Source organism: Strongylocentrotus purpuratus, unplaced genomic scaffold, assembly GCF_000002235.5.
Source record: "Strongylocentrotus purpuratus isolate Spur 01 unplaced genomic scaffold, Spur_5.0 spur5_scaffold_6, whole genome shotgun sequence".
In the NCBI taxonomy this organism is placed as follows: domain Eukaryota; kingdom Metazoa; phylum Echinodermata; class Echinoidea; order Camarodonta; family Strongylocentrotidae; genus Strongylocentrotus; species Strongylocentrotus purpuratus.
Window position 1 is genome coordinate 46,567,223 of NW_022145612.1, and position 12,831 is coordinate 46,580,053.

The 12,831-nt window shown below is 40.8% G+C and overlaps 2 protein-coding genes across 2 annotated transcripts; both read right to left on the reverse strand.

Annotated features, from left to right (window-relative positions):
* Window positions 1-3,898: 3,898 nt before the first annotated feature.
* On the reverse strand, window positions 3,899-4,630 carry LOC115929909 (GTP-binding protein Di-Ras2-like). Its single transcript, XM_031000030.1, has one exon. The coding sequence runs from the start codon at window positions 4,553-4,555 to the stop codon at window positions 3,899-3,901; it is 657 nt and encodes a 218-aa protein (XP_030855890.1). The 5' UTR covers window positions 4,556-4,630.
* A 3,998-nt stretch (window positions 4,631-8,628) lies between these two features.
* LOC115929910 (GTP-binding protein Di-Ras2-like) lies at window positions 8,629-9,294 on the reverse strand. Its single transcript, XM_031000031.1, has one exon. It carries the CDS (start codon window positions 9,292-9,294, stop codon window positions 8,629-8,631), a length of 666 nt encoding a protein of 221 aa, XP_030855891.1.
* Between the last annotated feature and the right edge of the window lie 3,537 nt (window positions 9,295-12,831).

Consider the following 12,831-nt stretch of genomic DNA (forward strand, 5'->3'; position numbering starts at 1 on the left):
TCACGGCACACTAGGTTGCGGGCAAACGAGGCTGCCGTACGTGACCACCGGGAACAGTCATAATGTAAACAAGAGGGTTCTAGAAAAATTACCCCCTGGGATATCTCCCCAGAAAATTACCCCCGGAAAGCTACCCCAAGGACAATTACCCCCGGAAAATTACCCGCCGGAAAATTACCCGCCGGAAAATTACCCCTCGAGGACAATTACCCCCTGGACTATTACCCCCTTGGACAATTAATGTTCTGATGACTTTGAGGAGGTAATAAGAGCGTTTTAAATTAAGTCGGTTTATGCATTTATAGAAACCATACATAAAGTTGGTTCCCGCGATGTTATGTCACATGCAGTTAATCTATGGATAACCTTGCATAGAATCTCTGGGGGCAATGTGATAATCGTTTCGATGAAAACGTGATGTGTACTTGTTTTGTTATTCACGTGTGAATATCATGTTTGAAGAAAAGAAGAAAACGTCTGCTGAGAGCTCAAAGCTCGAAACCATACATTAAGTTGGTTCCCGCGATGTAATGTCACATGCAGTTAATCTATGGATAACCTTGCATAGAATCTCTGGGGGCAATGTGATAATCGTTTCGATGAAAACGTGATGTGTACTTGTTTTGTTATTCACGTGAGAATATCATTTTGAAGAAAAGAAGAAAACGTCTGCTGAGAGCTCAAAGCTCGGAGGTTACGTTTTGGGCCACCATGGACAAAACTCCCCGGAAAATTACCCACCGGAAAACTACCCCCGTAAAACTACCCCCAAGGACAATTACCCCCTTGAGAATCCCCCTCCCGAGGACAATACACCCCGAAGACAATTACCGCCCCCCCCCTTCCGAGGACAATTACCCCATGGACAATTACCCCCGTAAAAGTACCCCCGGAAAACTACCCCCGGAAAACTACCCCCAAGGACAATTACCCCCGAAAAATTATCCCCCGAGGACAATTACCCCCCCCCCCCCCCGAGGATGCACATTTTGTATATCGATTATCATTACCATGGCAACCTTTCACACATGTTTTTATACGATCCTTGTTATTGCCATGGCAACCTTTCACACATGTTTTTATGCGATCATTTTTATATAGTACTTTTACTTAATTGGTCCAAAGACAAAATTTTCGGCATTTTACCTACAATTTGTTTAATTAATTGTAGCATCTATTATTTTGATTCAAATGTGTAATTCCTGGATTTGGTTTCTGTTGTTGTCCCTGTTTCTGTTATTGAAGGAAATACACTACCCATCTGGCTATGCATTTTTCAACCATAACTATGGGCGGATCCAGGAATTTCTTCCCGAGGGGCACATGGGGGGGGGGGGGGGGCACACAGGGGGTACGAGAACATATATATATTTTTATTTTAGTCCCCCAAAAAATCGCAACGACTCAGCCAGCCGCTGAATAAGCTGGGGGGGGGGGGGGGTAAATTTGTAAATTTGACATTTTGCTCCGTTGAGGGCGGGGGTTAGGTCATCTTTTTAGGTAAGCCAATAGTATATATATATATTTTTTTAATTGTTATTTATTTATTTTTTTATAATTTTTTTTTGGGGGGGCCGGGGGGGGGCACATCCCTGTTTTTCAGTGCATTTTTGGCGAATTTAGGGCTGATTTTAACATATTTTTGGCCGAGGGGCACGTGCCCTCTGTGCCCCCCCCCCCCCTGGATCCGTGCCTGCATAACAATAAAATTGTTCAAATTTCAAACAAATTTATTTATATTTATATAGTGTATAAGTTCAATATATAATTTTATTGCAAATATGGTAATAATATTTAGATTTTTGTATATTATGTACCAACCAATCTGCCATAATGTGTAACGATGGCGACCCGACACAAAGTCATGCTCCAGGATTAAGTTCATCAGGGATGTGGGTTTGGGGTTGCATTTGTCGTTGGGTTTTGAGCTGGGTTTGTCCTTGGTGTTGGGTTGGGTACGGTGCAGGTTTCTGAGTTTGATTAATGTAGAGAGAGAGAGAGAGAGAGATCGCTTGATCATTACAGTGGCGGATCCAGGGGGAGGAACCCGGGGCCCGCCCCCCCCCCCCCCATGGGGAAAAAACGTGTAAAAACACGTTAATTTTAACTTTTTTAGGAGATGCCCCCCCCCCCCCCCCCCCCACTGAGCGAAATATTGGCCGGCACGATTTTGAAATTTTAGCACACTTAATTTCAGATTGATTCCAAATTGCCCCCCCCCCCCCCTAAGAAATCCTGGATCCGCGCCTGGAGAATCGTGCACTGAAATGAACGATTGAGGTGTATAAGAAGGATAAGAATAATCTGAATGGACAGTCTGCAGAATTAGTTAGAAGATATAGGAAGATCAGGGAGTGGTGCTGATGCGGATGAATGTGGAAAAACCTTATCGCCACTGACTATGGAGATAGAGAAAAAGAAAGAAATAAAAAGAGAGAGCGAGAGGGAGAAAAGAAAGAGAGAAAGAGAGAGGGGAAAGAGGGAGAGAGAGAGAGAGAGAGAGAGAGAGAGTGAGGGAGAAGAACTTCTTCAAAAGTGGCGTTTGTGAAAACAAAAAATGAGAGCTAGGTTGTAATCAGGGGCGGATCCGGCCGGCGGCGAGGGAGGGGCCCAATTCGTTAGAAAATATTTAGCGGCGACTCAGCCGACCGGCCGAAAAAGCAGAGAGAGGGGGAGGGAGGTAGTGGTAGTGAGCGCTTTTGTTTCTGTTTTGAGGCTTAACGGGAGAGGGGGGCCTCTGGATCCGCCCCTGGTTGTAAGTTTTATGTTTTCAGTGTCAGATCTTTTAAAAACAAAATCTCACATGATCTCATATCTTGCCCGGTTATATTTTGGAGGAGACACCTGGGCAGTAAAGGAAGACCATGCGAAGAAGCTGATTTATGATTGGTGTAAGAGGAAAACAAGAAAAGGAAGGAGGCGAAATGATGAGATATACGAAACGAAGTGAAAGTGACAGTGATAAGGGAGAAAATTAGAGAAAGCAGACTGAGATGGTATGGACACGTGAAAAGGAAATATAAATATGAATTGATTACAATTATGGGCAGCAGAGAGAAAAGAACAAAAAAGAAGGAGAAAGAGAAGAAGACCCAGGAAAAGGTGGATAGATCGTATGAAAGAAGACGGTAGAGAAATTGACTTTGAATGCCTATAGACAGGACGAGAAGGAGATGTGGTAACGAGGAGATCCGATCCCTCAGCTGGAAGGGACCCACGGGATGGTGATGGTGATGGTGATGATATTGATCTCATATTCCTTGCGTGACTTTTTCAAGCTTAATATATTTAAAAGAAATATATATAAATATATAATTATAATACATCTCACACTCACACTCACATCCCACGTAAAGAACACAAATTCACCTGTGACATTATAACAGCAGATGACTGGTATTAGAATTATAATTATGGTTTAATTGCCGAATTAATTTGGCTTCACGTGTATACATACTCATTAATACACACACTGACATTTACTATTATCAGGGGAAGATTTCTTCACACATTGGCAATACCAACAAACAAACATGTTTTCGTTGACAACATCACAAGAATCGAAAGGGAATAAGTTCCGAATAACATTCGGACATCATGCAATCAACACAAACTCTCTCTCTTTCTCGATACAATTTAACCAAGACATTGCAGAGACAAGCAAGTAAGCTAAAACATTGTTGATTGTACATTGTTATGAAAGAATTTTTATTTCAGATAATGTATACAATTTGAAATTATTTGAATAGCATTTTGGTATTAAAAAAAGGTAATTGAAGTCTAAAAAATTAACACGGCACGCACGGTCTGACGCCAATTCATTGGAAAATGTCCCTCTCATTAACAGTTTATGTTGTATTTGCATCTCTGATTCATTTCTTGTCCATATTATAGGCAGTCATCCTCTGCGAGATTTTGATACCCGGGTCATCTTTGATGCGACAAGGTGAATTGTTGATTGAAGCTGTGTCGAAAGAGCCCTTCTGAAACTTCGTTTACGTTCAAAGACCTGTGATGAATCTTTGGGTGAAGTGACATCAGCGGGACATAGTAAGGACAGGCATCTCGTAAAGATTTCTGCGATCGAGTTCTCTTCTTTGGCCGAGCTTTCTACGTGATATGTGTTCCATTGACAAAACATAAGTTCTGCCTCAGCCTTTCCAACTTGTCTATTTTCCAGATCGTTCTTGTTTGCCACGACGACGATGGGCATTCCGGGGCCTCTCTTTTCCGCTATCTCGTCGCAGGTTGCAAGGGCTTCGTGGTAGGACAAGATGTCGTCAGTTGAATATACGACGACGAATATATCACCGTTGTTGAGGGCCAGTTGATGCATCGCAGGAAAGTTAAAGCTGCCACTGGTATCAAGAATTTGAAGTTTAACTTCTTTGCCATCGTAATCGATGGGCCTCTCAAACATATCTTCAATGGTTTGGTTGTATTGCTCTGAGAAAGTCTGACTGACAAAGCGTCTGATGATTGCCGACTTGCCGACCTGAGCCGCTCCGAAGAAAACAAGTCTCTTTGCCATAACTGATGATGATTTAGATGGCATAGCGATAGCTGAGTAAAAATAAGTAAGTAAGGTGGAAATTATAGAGCACTGGCTATAGAATGTAGGCCTCTTGAAATCTGAGAGCTCTGGCACCTTCCTTTATTAAAAGAAATTAATCTCATCATCGCAATACCTCTCCTTTTATACAAGTCTGACCAAGATTGATGCGAAGAAAATTGTAGGGTTCTATTCTTCGAACACCAATAGGAAACCAGTGAAACCCTACTTTTATTATTTCATTGGTGCACTATTTGGCATTAGAATGTAGGCTTTAGTTGGCAACGGAAGGACTGCTACTTTATGATGTGAAGTTTTGCGCATGCGTCCCGTCGCGATCATCTGCCTTGTCCACTGTCTGAATGTTTGGTATAAATTAAGTATGATATTGCGAGATCTAATATGCGGCCCATAGTACGTAATATTCTTAGACGTATTGTTGACATTGAGACATGTGTATATAAATTAATAGTCACTTAAGGATATCTTTGGTATACGTTCCTTAGTGCATGCTTATCTGGTACAGTAAGAATGTGATCTAAACATTATTTTAGAAGAGGTCCATGTAATCTTGGTGGGTTTATGGATCAATTGCGTTAATGAGAAGAGCACTTTTTTTTGTCCCGAAATTAGAGAATTGACCGATCGACATTTCGTTGTTGTTCTTTTTTAATTTAAAAAGAAAATAGGGAGGGGGGGGGGGTTCTCCAAAACACAAAAAAAATTGAGGGGGTTATATAGATGCAGCGGAAAGTCCGTAATATTGACTTTGGGTGATATTTAAAAAGAACTGTTGGAATTTAGGAAAGAAGAAAAGAATATTTCAGAGAGGGCAGGTAAATTAGCCTTACATTTACAGAAGTGGGAACACTGAAGTTTTCATGAACTTTTAACACTGAGTTATTTTAGCCTCGTTTGAATTATTTATTCTTTTTTAAAATAATAATTAATATTATTCCGTCGCTCCGATTTTGAGTATATTCTGAGGAGGCTAGGAACAGTGTGTGGTATTTGTGTGGAAGTGTGGTCGGGTGATGTGTGTGTGTGTGTGTGTGAGCGTGTGTTTGTGCGTGTGTGTGTATGTTTCTGTGTGTGTTGCGTGTGTCGCACGGTGGGATAGTTGGATGTTTGGTTGGATGAGGTTATTTAATGATGTTACAAGTGATTTCATTTTTGTCAATCGTACAATCTATGTATTGAAAAAGAATTGAATCATGTCAAGATGAAAAACAACTGTATTTCTAAGAATGATTTGCATTGTTTTGGAATAAATAAAAATAGACTATAAACGTCCATCCATGATTATAAATAGAAGTGAATTCTGATGAGTTTGAGGAGCTATAAGGTCAATTTAAATGAAGTCGGTGTATAGAAACCACACATAAAGCTGGTTCACGCGATGTTATATAGATGAAGCCCATTTTTCAATTATATACGAATCATAACAAGAGCTCCATTTAACTTGGAGGCCTCCATTATAACGAAAGAAAAGTATACTGCTTGTTTGCGTCTTGACATAATTATATGGAAAATGTCATATCTTTAGAAATGTGCAAAAATCAATGCCAACTTGTCTTTCATCATTCTCATTGATACGCTGAGGCGGAGAAGGGTTCATTATTATTATTACTTAGGTAGTGACTATACATGTACGTGTGCATGTCGTGGAAAATGGCAAAAAGAGCGGAGCTACCAAGCGGGGAGAATCTGCAGGGAGAGCGTCGATCTATCGTCTTTCATCTTTTTTTTCTATGTCTATCTTTCTATTTTTCTCTCCCCCCCCCCAGCAGCAGTATAATCTGCATTAAATATCGGAGGCGGGGGGGGGGGGGCGCAACTACAACAAACCAACAACTTTCTTTGGCTCATAAACTGTATTCCCCTCTCCATTAATTTTGTCAGATGACAGGCCCTGGCAGGATCATTCCTAAGAAAGACAGAGAGAGTGAGAGAGAGAGACAGAGAGAGAGAGAAAGAGAGAGAGAGAGAGAGAGAGAGACAGTGAATGAGAGAGAGAGAGAAAGAGAGAGAGAGACACACACACACACACACAGACGGAGAGAGAGAGAGAGAGTGAGAGAGGCAAGAGAGATCGCTTGATCGTTACGCTCCCTCGCATTTCATCCACTTGGTAAGACCATCACCCACTCACTAACTGAACCCATGCTATGCCACTGATTATAAACTGAAATTATTGCGGATAAAAAGTTGGCCTTGGTTTCGCAATTTCTTAAATATATTGTGAGATGTAACATGAGGATCGACCTTAGTTCATATAAAGGATGATTTGAGAATCATGCACTGAAATGAACGATTGAGGTGTAGAAGAAGGATATTAATAATCTGAATGGACAGTCTGCAGAATTAGTTAGAAGATATAGGAAGATCAGGGAGTGGTGCTGATGCCAGAGACAGAGGAATGTGGAAGAACCTTATCGCCACCGAATATAGATAATTAGGTTTATAGAGGGAGAGATGGAGATAGAGAAAAAGAGAGATAAAAGAGGGAGAGTGAGAGGGGAAAAGAGAGAGAAAGAGAGAGGAGAAAAAAGAGAGAGAGAAGAGAAAGAAAGAGAGAGAGAGAGAGAGAGAGAAAGAGAAAGAGCGCGAGCTGTGAAATTCTCCAATCTTCTTTAAAAGTTGTATTTATGGAAATAATCACAGCAGTCTAAATTCCCTTTCGTAGTACATTATTATTACCATAAAACTTTAAATTATGTAGGTCTGTGAGTGAGAGCTAGGTTGTAAGGTTGATATTTTCAATGTCAAAATAATCTTTTAAAAACAATGTCTCATATTATCTCATATCTCGCCTGGTTATATTATTATGGAGGAGAGACATGGACAGTAAAGGAAGATCACGTGGATCCTGATTTCAAATTATAAGAGGAGGAACAAGAAAAGAAAGGAGGCGAAATGATGAGGTATACGAAAGGAAGTAAAAGTGACAGGGATAAGGGAGAAAATTAGAGAAAGCAGCCTGAGATGGTATGGACAGTAAAGAAGACGGTAGAGAAATTGACTTTGAATGGCTATAGGGCGGTAACGAGGAGACCCGAACCCCACTAGGGGAGTCCAGTGGCGTACGCAGGATTTTTTTCAAGGGGGGGGGGGGGGGTTAACATTTTTAAATCGGGCCGAAAAAAAAACAACTCAGCCAGCAGCTGAAAAAGCGGGGGGGGGGGGGTAAGAGACCACTTTTTTTCTTTTTTTTTGGTCTCAAAATTTGAAAAATTGACATTTTGTTCCGTTGGGGGGGGAAGGTTTTTTTAATTAAATTTTTTTTTTTTTTTTTTAATAAAAAATTAAAAAAAATACCAAAGGGGGGGGGGGGTCCCTCCAAAATACACACATAGAAAATACCAAAGGGGGGATAACCCCCCCCCCCCCCTGCGTACGCGCCTGGGGGAGTCACGGGATGGTGATGTTGATGCTGATGCTGATGATATTAATCTCATATCAGTTGCGAGATATTTTCAAGCTTGATATTAAACAAAAAAGATAAGTATAACACGTCACAGCCACACCTACGTCCCACGTAAAGACCACACCTTCAAATGTGACATTATAAGAGCACGTGACCGGTATTAGAATTATGGTTTAATTGCAGAATTAATTTGGCTTCACGTGTATAGGCCTACATGCTCATATCTAGTATATACACACTTACTATTATCAGGGAAAGATTTCTCCACACATGGACAATACCAACACACAAACAAACAATCATCTTTTCATTGACAATATCACAAGAATAAAAAAAGAATACGTTCCGAATAACATTCGGATATCATGCAATCAACACTCTCTTCCTTTCTCGATGTAAAACACTACAGAGACAAGCAAGTAAGCTAAAAACATTGTTGATTTTACATTTTTGTGAAAGAATCTTTTATTTCAGATATGTATACAATATGTTAAATAAGAAATTATTTGAATAGCATCTTGGTATAATAAAAAAGATAACAGAAGTCTAAAAAATTAACACAGCTCGCACAGTCTGACGCCAAATCATTGGCAATGTCCCAGTTTTCGCTTTTCTGCATCTCTGATTCAATTAAGTCACTCATAAGCGATCATCTTGTGAAATGAGAAGCCCATGCCATCTTTCCTGTGAGACTGCGAATCGTTGATTGAAGCTGTGTTGAAAGAGACCTTTTTAGACTTTTTTTCCGTTCAAGGATTTGTGATGAATTGTTTGGTGAAGTGACATCCTCGGCCTGATCAGCGGGACATAGTAAGGACAGGCATCTCGTAAAGATTTCTGCGATTGAGTTCTCTTCTTTGGCCGAGCTTTCTACGTGATATGTGTTCCATTGACAAAACATAAGTTCTGCCTCAGCCTTTCCAACTTGTCTATTTCCCAGATCGTTCTTGTTTGCCACGACGACGATGGGCATTCCGGGGCCTCTCTTTTCCGCTATCTCGTCGCAGGTTGCAAGGGCTTCGTGGTAGGACAAGATGTCGTCAGTTGAATATACGACGACGAATATATCACCGTTGTTGAGGGCCAGTTGATGCATCGCAGGAAAGTTAAAGCTGCCACTGGTATCAAGAATTTGAAGTTTAACTTCTTTGCCATCGTAATCGATGGGCCTCTCAAACATATCTTCAATGGTTGGGTTGTATTGCTCTGAGAAAGTCTGACTGACAAAGCGCCTGATGATTGCCGACTTGCCGACCTGAGCCGACCCGAAGAAAATGAGCCTCTTTGCGATAACAGGCAGAAGTGAAGTACGCATGGTGGCTAATTTCAGGTTATTCAAACTTTCTGTAGTAGAGTTTGCAATATGCCTTAGAAATGTAGTAGGACTTTACTCTGCTGACTAAGGATTCAGCATTCAATGAAGCAAACAAAATATTCCTTCTATTTATAATGGGATCTACAATAGCGACATTTCTTGTCAACACTCTCAGTGGCCAATCAGGAGCGACATTAAGTTGTTTTTCATTATCATAACGTGCTTTGTGACTTCATCACGTGTGTGTACATGCGTCTTTAAAATAAATTACGAAGGCGAAGCGTATTTGTGATGTTTCCCTTTATAGACCCAGATGATTAGTTAGCATTGCCTTAATTATCCTTAAATTGAGCTAAAGTGCAAATTAAGATAAAGTAAAAGTAAGCTAAATAACTTTTAAAATAGAACAGTAATGAACCAGGCTTATATAGCGTAGGCCCCAAGGGTTTCGATTTGTATCCGTGGTTGGGGGGGATGATAGGTGCCAAAATATTTTCGGCAATGGATCAAAGCAATCAAGAGGTAGAAGCGTGTGGCAAGTTGCACCCCTCCCAAGCTTGTAGACAGGATTTCATTTTAGGGGGCGGTAGTGAGCACGCGAAGCGCGGTCCCTAGGGGGTTGCGTGCAGGGAGGGGGAGTCCCCCCCCCCCCGCGAAGCGCGGAAGCTTTGACGTTTCACTAAATTATTAGAGAAAGAAGACGATTCGTTGGACCGTTTTCGACTCTTAATCCTTGTTTGAATCAAGTTCCCCTTCCTCCGCGCGTAGCGCGGAAGCTCTGACGTTTCATTAGATTATTAAAGACAGAAGACAATTCGATGTACCATTCTCGACTCTTAATCCTTAGTTTTGAATCAAATTCCCCCTTTCCCGCGCGTAGCGCAGAAGCTCTGATGTTTCATTAGATGATTAAAGAAAGAAAACGATTCGATGTACCATTCTCAACTCTTAATCCTTAATGTTTGAATCAAATTCCCCCTTCCCCGCGCATAGCGCGGAAGCTCTGATGTTTCATTAGATGATTAAAGAAAGAAGACGATCCTATGTACCATTCTCGACTCTTAATCCTTGTCTGAATTCACTTTCGCCCATTCCTGCGCGAAGCGCGGAAGCTTTCACATTAGTGAAAGAAGACGATTTGTTGTATCGTGTCCTTCATGAACTCAGTTTTCCCCCTACCGAGCGAAGCGCGTAAGCTTTAACGTTTCAATAAATTATTACTCTTAATCCTGTCTGTATTCATTTTTGCCCATTCCGCGCTTAGCGCGGAAGCTTTCACGTTTCATTAAATTATTCGTAAAAGAAGACGCTTCGTTGTATCGTTTACTTTGACGTTTCATTTGATTATTACGCTTAATCCACGTCTGAATTCAGTTGCCCCCTAACAGCTTCGCCCTTTTCACTGAATTATTAGAGAAAGAAGACGATTCGTTGTACTGTTCTCTATATTAATCCTTGTCTGAATTCAGTTTCCCCACTGAAAATAATTTGTGTTACAAATAAGTTGTGACATAATAATCTTTCTCCAAAAATGAAAAATCTTTTAGGAAATATCAGGAAATAAAATGAGTGAAAAAAACAAAAATAAAGATACAATGACGTGAATTTTAAAAAGGGTGAACGGAAACAACATAACAACTACAGAACTATTTTATAAGTCATACTAATGTCCGAAAATCTTTCTCCTTGTCTCCGATCTCATCACGAAATCGTCACAGAGTTCATTTATGTTTACACTGTCCAGGATTGTCTGATGTGCATTGCAGATTGCTATTTTTGCGCTTCGCGCTTAACATTTAGCTCGTTGCTTTTTGACGCTGCGTCTTTGCATTTGGCGCACTGCATTTCTATGATGCTGTTGATTGAACAAATTGAATAAATTCATCAATTCCTGATAAAGCCGTATGAGCGAGAATTTGATTTATTCTTGTCTCATATACGGTTGTCTTATTTACTTCGTATATATGTATGTATTATGAAAATGAGATAGCAAAATGTGTATATTGATGGTCATCTTGCGAGTAATAACCATAAACTAATCTCATCGGGCTCTCATCCTTAATTTTTCTCTTCTTTTTTTTTTTTTTTTTTTTTTTGATGATGAATTATTGGGGGGGGGGGGATGATTGTACAGGCCATCCCCCCACCTGAAATATTGGGGGGATATATCCCCCCATCCCCCCGGGATCGACACCCATGGTAGGCCCCTAGAATGAAAACATGCCACACACAAATATTACTATATTTAAAGATATAAAGTAACATAGATCTATTCGAAATATAGAAGTATTGATAAAAAAATTGCCTTATTTCGAACTCAAATTTGAAAGTTAAAAAAAAGAATTTCGGACTTATAAGATATTTTTTTTTTTTGCTTAGCCAAGATATTAAAAACGTTAGATCGCCAAGTCGCCTAACGAAATATAGAAAATGATTAATGATACTGTATATTGTACTCAATTAAGAAGACGAATACATGCCTATATATATTTGCAATCAATGGCATTCGCAGGATTTATTCAAGGAGGGTGTTTGAAAATTGGAAAACAGTGGGGGGGGGGGGAGGGGGGGGGGGGGTAGAGAGCAACATTTTAAAAATCGCGCCGACCGATAATTCGCTCAGTGGGGGTGGGGGGAAGAACATATTTTGCCCCCGCAAATGTGAAAATCGCGCCGACCGATATTGCGCTGAGGGGGGGGGGGGGGGGGGGAGAGAGTATTCATTTTTATTTTCCCCAAAAAAATGAGTGGGGAGTTAACCCCCCCCCCTGCGTACGTGCCTATTGCAATTAGTATCCATCATAGGCGCCGGAAATGGGGGGGGGGGGCAGGTCGAGGGGCAGTTGCCCCCAACCAAAAAAGTGGGGGGGGGCAGAATGCATTTTTGCCCCCCAAAACGCCCCCCTCAACAAAAAAAAAAGCAGTAAAGGAGTAAAGATGGTTTGTACTTATAACACAAAATAACATAACACTAATAAAAACCTGAATTCAATCACATATAAAATTCCATTCAAAGAAAAGGAAAGTTAACAGTGATTAAATTTCCTAAACCTATATTTATCAATTTAGGTGTTTATAATAGCTTTTTATGCGTTTGTTGGAAAGTTAGAAATTCCCAAATTTACAGTCGGGCGAAAATATGCTTATTTAGAAGCCTTTATGTCAGGGTCTGCAGAACGTCTGAGCTCGGGAGCTCGATCCCCCCTCATTTTTTGAAAAAGTATGTTACAGAGAAAAAGAAAGAAAGAGAGAGAGAAAAAATAAGTGACCTGCCAATGTAACAAATGAGGTATCGAAATATGCTCATCTGACCGTAATTAAATGCCTTAAACTCCAGAGCTTACGGGGGCTCCGCCTGCGGACCCCACCAGGGCCCTAAGGCGGTCCCCTGGATGCTATTCTGACCGTAATTAAATACCTATAACACCAGAGCTTCCGGGGGCTCTGCCCCCTGGACCCCACCAAGGGCCCTAAGGCGGGCTTGGGTTGATGCTCATCTGACCGTAATTGAATGCCTAAAATCCCATTGCTAACGGC

Excerpts from the sequence above, each read along its gene's own strand:
- LOC115929910 (XM_031000031.1), bottom strand. The coding sequence starts at position 9,294 with ATGCGTACTTCACTTCTGCCTGTTATCGCAAAGAGGCTCATTTTCTTC.
- LOC115929909 (XM_031000030.1), bottom strand. The coding sequence starts at position 4,555 with ATGCCATCTAAATCATCATCAGTTATGGCAAAGAGACTTGTTTTCTTC.